This window comes from Anastrepha ludens, chromosome 5, assembly GCF_028408465.1.
Source record: "Anastrepha ludens isolate Willacy chromosome 5, idAnaLude1.1, whole genome shotgun sequence".
Lineage (NCBI taxonomy): Eukaryota > Metazoa > Arthropoda > Insecta > Diptera > Tephritidae > Anastrepha > Anastrepha ludens.
Genome location: NC_071501.1, coordinates 40,593,718 through 40,605,337, shown reverse-complemented (window position 1 = coordinate 40,605,337; position 11,620 = coordinate 40,593,718). Strand labels below are relative to the sequence as shown.

The 11,620-nt window shown below is 37.7% G+C and overlaps 1 protein-coding gene across 9 annotated transcripts in view; it reads right to left on the bottom strand.

Moving 5' to 3' along the window:
- LOC128864053 (E3 ubiquitin-protein ligase Ufd4) overlaps positions 1–11,620 on the bottom strand; it is a 41,914-nt gene continuing 30,294 nt past the window's right edge. For 7 of the 9 annotated variants that reach the window (XM_054103532.1, XM_054103539.1, XM_054103537.1 and 4 more), the window contains 4 exons: positions 9,852–10,117; positions 7,632–8,807; positions 6,520–7,526; positions 1–1,691 (listed from right to left, as the gene is read on the bottom strand). In XM_054103532.1, the coding sequence (XP_053959507.1) occupies positions 1,409–1,691; positions 6,520–7,526; positions 7,632–8,807; positions 9,852–10,117 (2,732 nt within the window). In that variant the 3' untranslated portion in view covers positions 1–1,408. The remainder of the gene's footprint in view (positions 1,692–6,519; positions 7,527–7,631; positions 8,808–9,851; positions 10,118–11,620) is intronic. The other 2 variants (XM_054103538.1, XM_054103540.1) reach the window with 1 other exon arrangement.

Genomic DNA, 11,620 nt, shown 5'->3' with positions numbered 1-11,620 from the left:
TTAATTTTCTTGCTAATTTTTATTTTTTATAAAAACAAATGCGGCAAAAATAAACCCATTATTTTATTTCTTAAATAAATTTTAACCACAAAACCAAATTTATATTTCTTCTATCGTCAAAGTATGTATTGATTTTTCTTCCAACTGGACAAATGTGACAAAAGTAGGCGCCATTTTTTTAATTTATTTTGTTTGAAAAAAATTTTTGCAAATCTTTCATGCTTTTACTGGTAGAGCGTGTGTTCATGTACTCGACATTTTTTTTCAAGAGACCCCATTACCGAGAACGTAACAACGTGAGGAAATTGCAAGTTTCTGCTAATAAAACTGGTAATTTTTTATAAACACAACGTAAACAGAACATTTCGGTGAAGACATTTGTGAATAGTTTGCCAAAAAGAAGTTTATGAAGAAATAAAAGTTTAATTAATGGGTAAAACAGTCTATCCGCTAGCTTTTCTCAAATTGTTCTCTTTGCCACAAAATTTCTCCCATTGTTTCTGTTAAGCTCTTGTTTCCGTTTCCGTTAAAGGAAAAGTGAATGCACAAAGCAAATGTGTTTTCGAATTTAATTATGCACTACGGGAAGCATACAAAAATTTATTTAATAAACCTATCGGGCCGCCTCAGTCCAGCGTTTCACTTTTCTAGTGCTCCAATTTAACTTATAATAGTCGTTTGTTTCTGCATTTTGCCATCGTATAAATATTTAAGTCGATTTTTTCTTTGCTAATAATACACCAGTATGTATGTATGCACTAGTATGAATATTGAAATGTTGTATTGTAATTGGTGTTATATATGTAGGAAAATTGTATGTATGGGGAAATTATGGTTTCATCAACAAGTAAATTAATTTCTCAATCAAAGAACATATATACATACTATTATAAGCTACTGGGATCTTATGTGTGATAAATTTGCTGTTTACTGCTTGTGGGCCTTTATTTTAGCCCCTTCTTGCTATTTATCTAGTTTTTTAACCATGTGGGAGAGTTACGTTAGGCAACGTTCAATCATCGTCTCATTCACTTTCATTTGAAGGAAGGTTGCTTGTTTAGTTTGGTTGGTACCTTGTTCTACTTAGTTTTAACACGCATTTTCGCCTTACTTTTTTACACATTGTCGCTTTTGGGAGCAAAACAAACTTATCATGTCCTTCCGTTGACTTTCATGTGCTATTTTATGAACAATTTTCTGTTTATATATCGTATATATGTAAGTTACACTTCCTAATTTTTTACATCAAAACTCAGCAGCAAAAACGATAAAAGATAAAACAATTTTATCACCATCAACTGAATATTGTTCTCGTAGAAACGCCCTAACAATGTTAACGCCCAATTTGAAATGCTTAAGATTAATATAGAGACGTAAGTAAAATATTTAAACACATATTGTATGTAAATTAATTCAAATGGAATCCTTTCTCTTTTGTTGCAGTCAGTAAACGTTCTTTCATTATCTCCTCCGTTTGGTAATCGGGCAGCTTTAGATAATGCACGCATGTATTTACCGACGGATAACTGCCATCACCGGCATCTACTTTACGCACGACTGTTAAACGTGGATGCAAATTGGCTAAACCGCCTGGTGGTAAGCTACTGCACCCTGTGGTGAATTGCAGGAATGCCTTACGCTCGGGCCCGGTCATGCTCATTAGGACATTGACAAAACGTAGGAAACCAGGGCTGCAACCAAAATAAAAAAAAACAAATAGTAATTATAAAATCTCATTCAAATCATTTCAGTTACTTAGGATATTTGGAGCAGTTTAGGTATCTTATCAAATTGCGGTTTTATATAATGTACCCTGTATTTTTTTTCCTTGCTCACTCATCTCGGGAGCATAGGGCATCGACAAGACTCAGTCTTGCGTTGGTTTCTCTAATCTATTTTGATTTCTGACAGGGTAGGTGATTAGCCTACCGTTACTCTGTACCCTATAGTATTACTAATACAGGTTGGGCCATATAGCATTTGCTTTTTGAACCACCTATTTTTTTGAGAATGGTAACACAAATGACATGTGTTCATAATTTACTTAAAGGTTTGACATTTACGAAATGGGACTCTATACGCTTGAACAAAATTGGGAAATATTCAAAACCTATTTCCAAAGTGGTGAGTCTTCTTCTTCTTTTCTGAGTTTCACATCGGTGGCTACGTCAATAAGCAAAATTGTCGGACTTGGGGCTCAGAAAATCCACACGTTACTGTAGAGAAGCAAATGCATCCACAACGAGTCACTGTTTGGTGCGGTTTTTGGTCTGGCGGCATCATCGGGCCATTTTTTTTCGAAAATGAGGGAGGAGCCGCGGTTACAGTAAATGGCGAGCGTTAGCGTGACATGCTCAACGAGTTGTTTCCAAAAATTGAAGAGGATGACATGGACGACATTTGGTTTCAACAGGACGGTGCAACTTGTCACACTGCCAAAGTTACACCCGCCTCGGAGCTGTGATTTAAGCCCGTTGGACACGAAATCGAAGTTGCCATTCATGAAATTGGAGCCCAAACAATCTAAAATGTGCTTAAAAATTGGGTTGATCGAATGGCCTACTGTAAAGCCAGTCGTGGCAGTCATTTGAACGATATTATTTTTCATTCATAAATGACAATGTTCAATCTTCAAAATAAAAAAAAAAATTGAAAAAATATTGATCACTTTTTTTTTATAGCCGATTCAAAAAGCAAATTTTACATGGCCCACCCTATATCATTATTTTGTAGCTCACGTCTAGTCACAGCCTTGCGAAGCCTGGTAGCGCTTGTCGTTTTCAACCTATAGCACTCGCTGCTAATGTCATAGCTAACGACACGTACGAGGTTCGTCCCCACAACAGTCGATTCTATCGCACCGGAATGACTCGGATTTATATCCGACCAAAAACTATCACTCCAGCATCATTCCCCGTATATTTATGGGGTTATTATTTTATTTTTTTTCAGAACCTTTCACCAATGGGGGACGGCTGATAAGGTTCTTAATGAATAGTGATGAAAAGTATGGTTTTGTATTTATTATTATATTTTTCAATGTAATTACCCTCAAGTGAAATATACTTTCGGATCGTGATTACAATGCAATAAACTAGTTTTTACGGTCACTTTTCTTTTACTATCGTGCGAAATTCATCGATTTCGAAACAAAAAAAAAAAACAGGGAAAGCCGCAAACAACGGCCTCCGTAGGCGAATGCATTGATGCGTGACTACTATTCGGAATTCGGAGAGAACGTAGGTTCGAATCTCGGTGAAACACCAAAATTAAGAAAACGTTTTTTCTAATAGCGGTCGCCACTCGGCAGGCAATGGCAAACCTCCGAGTGTATTTCTGCCATGAAAAAGCTCCTCAAAACGAATATCTGCCGTTCGGAGTCGGCTTGAAACTGTAGGTCCCTCCATTTGTGGAAAAACATCAAGACGCACACCACAAATAGGAGGAGGAGCTCGGTCAAACACCCAAAAAGGGTGTACGCGCCAATTATATGTACATATATAAAGCCACTAGAAGCCAAATCCGGACTGTAGAGTAGCCGGTAAATTTCTGTAAAATCCGCAGCTTTTGGGGACTCCCTCACAACTCGAACTTGCAGAAATACCACTCATCACGCCAACTTGTCACGTTTCTTCAGTATCCTCTGTTGTCAAAGGTGTTTATATCCTCAGAGGCCTCGCCAATATCAAACCCTTAACTGACGTCCCATGGCTCAAGATGACGGTTTGCTTACGAAAAAACTAAAATTGTGTTGGTGACATACGAAAAAAATCGACATATCCTTCGCTCATATTGCTTCGTTGCCGTCTGAGTGTGTAAATAAGTGTCAAATGAGCGGGTCAAGTTTGGCTGCCGAATACCCGGTGACGTGGCAGCTGAAATCGCTCGCACAATTTTGTTTTCCCCATAGGAGATTGGCCAAACCCGGTAATCTAACATCCTTGACAAAATCCTGCTCAGTGCAAATGTCATAGCCAACGACACATAGGCGGCTGGCAATCTCACATTATTGTTGTTGCAAAAGCATAAACATTCGGTATGAATATTTGGGTAATGCTGCTGATATGCTAGAAAAAGGTGGCGTTAATCCCCCACGATGACTTTTACACTGTGAGTTTCTTCGGGCTCTTATTTAAACTTCGGATCACAATTCAAGTTTCTTCATCGGTTACAACAATGCAGTTGCAAATTTTCTCAAAATCTATCTGACATAACTTTAAAAAATATTTAAACTCTCCAATCGTCGGTGTTTGTCGAGCGGTGTGAGCATTCGCGGAACCCCACGCACACTAATTTGTTCATATGCAAATGTTAATGTAAAATGTCTTCAATGTGCAGACGTTGAAAAATACTTAAGAAGAATTTTTTCAATAAAATCATATTAATGTTTTCCATATTAGATTTTATTTTATAGTTTCCCTGTCCAATGTAAGATTTTCCAACTAATTCTAAATTTTTTTACCGAAAGTGAAGAGTCTTTGTCTGGATAGAGTGCGACAGTGTCACAGAAGGTGCAAAATTAGCTCTTCTACTTCCTCGTCCTGCAGCTCATGAGCTGTATGAGCTTAATGGCGACATAGACATAGCGCAACAAATAAAGATCCAGCGGATTTGTTGGTTGAGTTATGTCGTCCGAATGGATACAAACGCTCCGGCTCTGACAGTATTCAATGCGGTACCAGCAGAAGAGAAAGGCGCGTTTTGTTCAACAACTTGACCAAAATCGCGTAAGCGGTTATCGCGCCAATCAAAAAGAAGAAGAGATTCTGCGCGTTTAGCATTGGCATTGCAAATTTACCATTAATTTGTACCACAGTTGAAACCGACAATCCACAAATGTCCAAGTTGGTGATTACCTTATTCACAGTCGGTTCTCTTCTGATGGAACCACCTAGATTTATCTCCGGCTAAAAACTGGATTAACAACATGGACAACAACATTAACTCATTCATTACTTGAAAGTAATTTGGCGTACAACAGACTTCTTTATATTTTTGATGAAGTAACAGCAAGGACAACGGTAGTGCTGTTATTATTTTTTTTTTCAGGACCTTTCAAGACGTCCGTTAATATAATCTTATTTTTTCAATAACTATATATAACAAAAATTATAAATGTATCAACAAAATTAATATTATAAATATTTATTAATTTAAAAAAGTCTTGTTTTGAGCAAATTTTACACCACCGTAGCCGAAATTTACTCACAAGCAGCTTTCTAAAGTGCCCGGACGGAAGTGTGGGTTAAATACCTCCCTCAATCTCAACTATGTTTGGCAATATCCGTACAACAAGGTTAACATTAATATAGAAATATGAAAAATATCACATTGATCAAACAAACACCATGTGACGCTCAAGCCAACTGATTTGAGTTTTTTTTATGGTAGGTTGCCACATCTGTATTTAACATTCCAATCAAAATTTCAACGCCAGTGCCTGACATTTCGAAAAGTTTCTCCAGCTGGAGTAAATCTACCTCTTTTAAAAATATAATATATAATATTATATTTGAATTTGTAGCTACGAATTTGTATTTAAACATCAATAAAGTGAAAGTAAGGTTGGTCAATAAACGTATCCATCAAAGAACTTGCAGAATTCTTGATCATTGTTTATGGCTTCATTCAGGAATTTTGAATTTGCGCCGTGTTGGTTGTTTACTGAAAAGTTAGTCCCAAAGGACTGAATCATGCAAAATAGAGACAGCCAAAAGGATGTAATGAAAAAATCGAAGACGACTCTGATGATTATAACGAAAATAAAGTTCCAGACATGTTTCGAGGGCTGGATCAAACGCTGGCATAAGTGCGTTGCAGATGATGAGGAGTACTTTGAAGGCGATAATATCCCTTTTGAGGAATAAACTTATATTTTAAATTTTCTGAATATATTCCGGAAACTGTTTGATTAATGTGGTATTCCACTTCCCAGTTTTAGTCTATTTATATGTGAGTATCATAAAAAAACTTACTAAAATGTCTTATATTAAATATTTTGAAAGTATGAAGAGCTAAAGTTTCTCTGCGAGTCCCGCATATTACTGGCACAATTACGTTTCTGATACTTCTGCATGTTGAATTCGAGCTTATTTAGAATAAAGTCATCATTATTATTAATATTGGGCTACAACGCACTGTGATCAAAAGAGATCTATTATGCACAGACTGCTAAGGTGCCCTATATTTTAAGGCTTTTAAAGAATTTTAGCACATTATGGGGTTTATACTTAGTTCTACAATTTATATGGATGCACGGCAATACCACCAATACCATAACCTCATCATATATCTTAAGTCACAGATATGAAAAAGCCTCGCATCCCTGCGCAACACTCATTTGTCCTTCATCCGTTTACGCTAAAAAAACACGTTTATTGGGCCTACTGTTAGTTGACCTCGATGGTCTAAATTAACGATTTAGTTAGGGCATAGAAATGCCGTAATAACTATATTACAAAAAAAAATATGTTCTATTCTTAGCTTAGTTGAAACTTTTTTGCCCCCAAAATCACTTACCTGTCTTTGGAGTATCCAAGTTTGGGTTCTGTGTAATTGATGAGATCTTCACGTGTCCATTGCGGATGTTGCTCTCCGCAAATCATCATACGCGCTTCAGCTGGTCTGAAAGCAGCCAGTTTTTTGAGTGGGAATACTTCACAGAAACCGCGATGGAATGCTTCCAACTGCTTCGCAATGCCATCTTGCAGGAGGAAATTTATCAACAGATCGCAGTACTCTTCCAAATTATTCAGCGTAACATCAATGTTGGCGCCATTTGGTACTAGCTCAGCATAGGGATAACCGTAAACAGATGAACTGGGCAAATAAGTAAATGTCAAAGCTAAATCCTCCAAATCAATTTCTTCATTTTGTTTAGTGCGCAATTTGAGTGCCTCCAATTGTTCACGTCTTTGGTCGGGCGTAAGAGACGCATCACTCTCTACGGCCTGTTTGCGTGCAACCAATTCTTGCAGCTCTTTAATGAATTCATAACGTATAGGATCGATTTCAGCGAGGTTGTCATGTGTTAAAATGCCATCATACCAACAATTGGTTGCGTTATATTCAGTAGTACTGCTAATACCAACACCAGCTAATAATTTCGAGCAAGTTTCGGCCAGTTCCGAATCCTCCGACACTACTGATGAAGTCATTAGGTCTTCGGAGGCCGGATTCGATTGGATTTGATGTACACCACGCGATAGCACTTTATTGTGGCATAAAAGTTTTAGGAACGAATCTGACAGTGGTAAGTCTACCAAACGCATATCCTGAAGCACTTTCGCCAAGAATACGCCAAGGAACCAAAAGTATTTCGATACACGATCGCACATTTCCGAATTTTGCGGCAAGGGCGCTGGGAAAAGGCCATTTTCGCGTCGGTTTACATAGTAACCAACTGGTTTAATGTCATCGCTGGCTATAAGATGTTTATTTTGCTCGCTATTTTTATCGTGCATTTCTTGATTGGCATCATCACAAAGCCACATGCAGAGATCAGTGCGTTGCAATTCGGCTGCGACCTTTTAAAAATTTAAAAATGTATTTATTTTTTTAAATAATTAATTTTCTTTTCATTTACTCAGAAATAATTTTTTTTTTTTTCTATTGCATGCCAAATTTCTTACCAGTGCAAAGAACTCCAATGTCGGTCCCAGTCCAGTGCCCTCTTCACCAACAAACTCTACCTCCAACACTGATTTGCGATTGCAATGCACCTTCATCACTTGCATGGCCCACTCAAGTAAATTCTCATTGCGGGGCACCTTAACACGCTCATGCTTCAACCGACCGACACGGAATTCGTGCTGATCATCACGCCTTGGGCTTAGTCCAGGCATACGTTGTCGCTCCAAAGTCACATCACGTTGCGACTGAAGACAAACAATACTACGCGATGCACCAAATGCGGTACAGTTAAAATACAGCTGGCGTGTTTCGAACGGAAACAGGAAAGGGCAAGCTTGATTGAGATCTTCACACCAATTCGGCAAAGCATTGCTTGCCAACACTAATGGGTCCTGTATTTGCTGTTGAAGTTTGTTGGTAATTTTCTTGCTCATGAAGAACTCGGATGGGAGATTGCCAGCAGGCACATTCGTTTCAGCGTCGGCTACTGCTCCTTCATTGGCAGTCTCCTTTTGATTAAGTGCATTCAATTGGCTGAGCAACTGCAATACATCATCCACCGAGCACGTAACATTTTCCGAGGTTGTGAATTCGCCGCGAATCGGTGAATTAGGTGAAAGTGTTGAGGCTCCACTCTTTGACGACACCACTGGTGTATTCGGTCCATCATCACATTCGACCACAGTGCCACTAACGCCACTATTTATACATTCTTGAGGCGTCACTTCGCGATAAACAATTGTATAAGTTGGTTCCCAGGCCTTCCGGAATTTATCTGTTTTGCTCAGTTGTGAAACTTGTAAAAGTTCTTGTACTGCGCGGAATATCGTCCACTCACTATTACCTAATTCGATCTCGACATCGGGTACACCACCTATGCTAGGGCCACGCAATATTAGCGATAGTACTGGCTGTGGCAGCTGTACGTGTTCGTGTTGGCGCAATGTTTCAGCACTGGTACCAGGTGCTGGTATATCCAAATCTGATGTTTGATTGACATTTGTACGTCCAGGGCGGGGATCAAAAGCTGGGATAAGTGCGGAGAATTGTCGCTTGAGTACAAATTCATCATCCCACGATTTGCGCTTGCTCACTCCAGCCAAACGATTCTCCAGCGTTTCGTCGTCCATGAACGTTAGAAGATTTCTAGAAACCATCACTTGCAATAATGTGTTCTAAATGAAGAAAAAGAAAATAAAATGTTTTAGTATGACATGAATGTCATAAAAATATTACATTTATCGCATAATCTACAGCATATTTTGTGTTTCTCTTTGAAAACAAAACATTTTCAGGCACGGCAAGACATTTTAATTATAATTAGCTGATGTAGAGGAGAGAGTCAGATGTAAAGAGAACTTCAAAGGAGTGTAACGAGTTACATTTTTTTACTGTTATTAGTTTTTAGTTACGGTATAGTTTAAAGTTATGTGAACTATCAGACATATGTAGATGAGCTCTCGGTTGATTTGGAAGCGCACAACAATATGTCTATCAACCCGATTATGCAGATGATGGACGAATGAATATAATGCACTGGCGTATACATTCTTGAAAGATATTAGATCAAGTTTCTCAAAGAATCACCTTCATATCAAGAAGAGAGCGGATAATTTCATACCAACTCCGTTCGGCAGATGCCCTTTTGAACTCGACTGTAAACTTTATAGTTGACTTAAAATTTTGCATTTTACAAGAATGCAATAATGTGTCGGTACACCGGAACGGCAGACCAACTCGTTAAAAAAATTTATTATTATCGGGTGAAGCCGCCTGATACGGAAACGTATTATATACATGTGAAATTTGATAAAACAACTTAAGTCAGATTAGCGCTTTTTTCAGTAAGGCACTAAATAATTTGTTCTTTTAAATTGTTTGATTTTCTATAAATAGTTAATCAATTAATCACTCACAGTCGTAGCTGAAGTAATCATCTTAATAAAAGTTAAATAAATAGATCTTCGATAGATCAGAATTTATTGACCTTAACCGAAAACCTGTTCAAGTCGCTTAAATTGTTTTGCCTAAAATCCACAGATATATTTGTACATATTATGAATTTGTTTTTGGAAAAATGCTAAAAGCTTCATTATCTCAGCAGTTTACCAGACAATAGTTAGTAATGTGTACATATTTTACTAAATAAAGAAATACACGTGAAAGACGCTATACAAATAAAAATATAAAAAAGTGCATAAAAGTTGCAACAAAATTACCAATCGACTTACTCCAACTTCTTCGTATTCGTCTTCGTTCTCTTCATCGTCATTGTCTTCGTCCATGTCATCGTCATCGTCCATATCACCGAGTAAAGCCGGCGCACGGCAACTTTCCAAGAAATCTTCCAATGAAACTTGTTCACTATCACTTGAAGTTGAGGTGAGACTCATAGTTAGTGCAGGATTTATAGAGGTTTGCACTTGTTGACCTGCGGTAGAGTTGCCATTACCTCCGGTGCCATTATTCGAACCGCCGCTATTGCCTATATTTTTATTTAATTTACAAGAATTTATATTGTATTCATACATAATTTTTAATAATATTAACGTAATTGAATACAAAACACTTTAACAAAAATTGTATGCTCACTAAATAAAAGAACAATGTAACATATACACACAGGGTGTTTTGTTACCGACTTCAAAGACTTTAATGTTACATTTTGTGGCTCTTTTCATTACAAAAGAAACCTAAAAGTTGGTGTCCAACTCGAAAGCTCTAGCAATGACAGTTGTTTTATTTTCATCTTACCTCACTACGAAGGTGTGTCTCAAAAAAATTATATTTAGTGAAAAAAAAATATATAAACTTTGATTTTGTACTTCAAATTAGATAACCGATTCTCGATAAATGTCAAAATAGTTGCAGATCAACACTTTAAATTTTTCAATAAACAGCGAGAAAATAACATTTTTGTAACGCTAGTTTTTTTTATTGGCTCTCGAAGGAATTTATTTTCTTAAGCAGAAGGGTGTTTTTTTTAACTACATGAGAACTATTGGTATTCACTGTGGATTGGTTGCTTACTTCTGTAATTACTGTAAAGAACGTAAATATCTACTCCGACAGTCAAGCGAAAATTATTGCCTTGTGCTCGTTGTTTGTGCGTTCGAAATTAGAGGAAAACTGCTGGGCTGATAAGCTGGATGGACAGGAGATCCGTCGCAAAACTAGACGATTCGAGTTCTCTTGAGAACCTGTGATCTACTCCTGGAAAGATGGACCTCCCGGCAACTCAGCGAGCGCTGGGGTAGTGCGCAAACGTGCAAAGTCGCAAGATCCTTCGGGACATAGGGGCGCTCGAGGTAACTTCCAAGGATAACAAATCCCCAGCTCTCGAATTTGGAAAGTTTCCTTACCGGACATTGTCCATGAGGTGTCCACGCGGTGAGACTTGGGATTGTTTCAAGTTCTTTCTGCAGAAGCTATCTGGAGGATGAGGTGGAATCATCTCAGCACTTTCTTCTCAGTTGCCATGCTCTCGCCGGCAAAGATTTAAACATCTGGGTTCTCACTTTTTTGCTACACCTGCGAATATTGAGGGTTTAAATATCACACACCTGGTGAAATTCATCAGTAGCTGGAGCCGGTTAATACGAACATAATTAGCCACTGTTGATCGTCATCCTCTAATTCCACATATTTGGTTCTTTTCCAGCGTTTGATTATTTGTTCTAGTGGACCACTCGCATATGGATCCATTTATACTATCCTATTCTATCTACAAGTTTTATGAACCCCACCTTCGTAGTGAGGCAAGATAAAAATAAAAATTCCTGGGGCGTCGAATTCGGCCCCAACCATAGAATGTAATCTTAAAGTTTTTGAAAAAAAAATCACCACATACTCTACATGTAAACATATATGTACTATGTATGTATATTAGGGTGCTTCACAAAAACAAAAACTACGAATTTTCCAGGGAATTGTGAAATTCATTATATTTCAGGACTTTCGAAAAAAGTGGCGATTCTCATGTAAATGG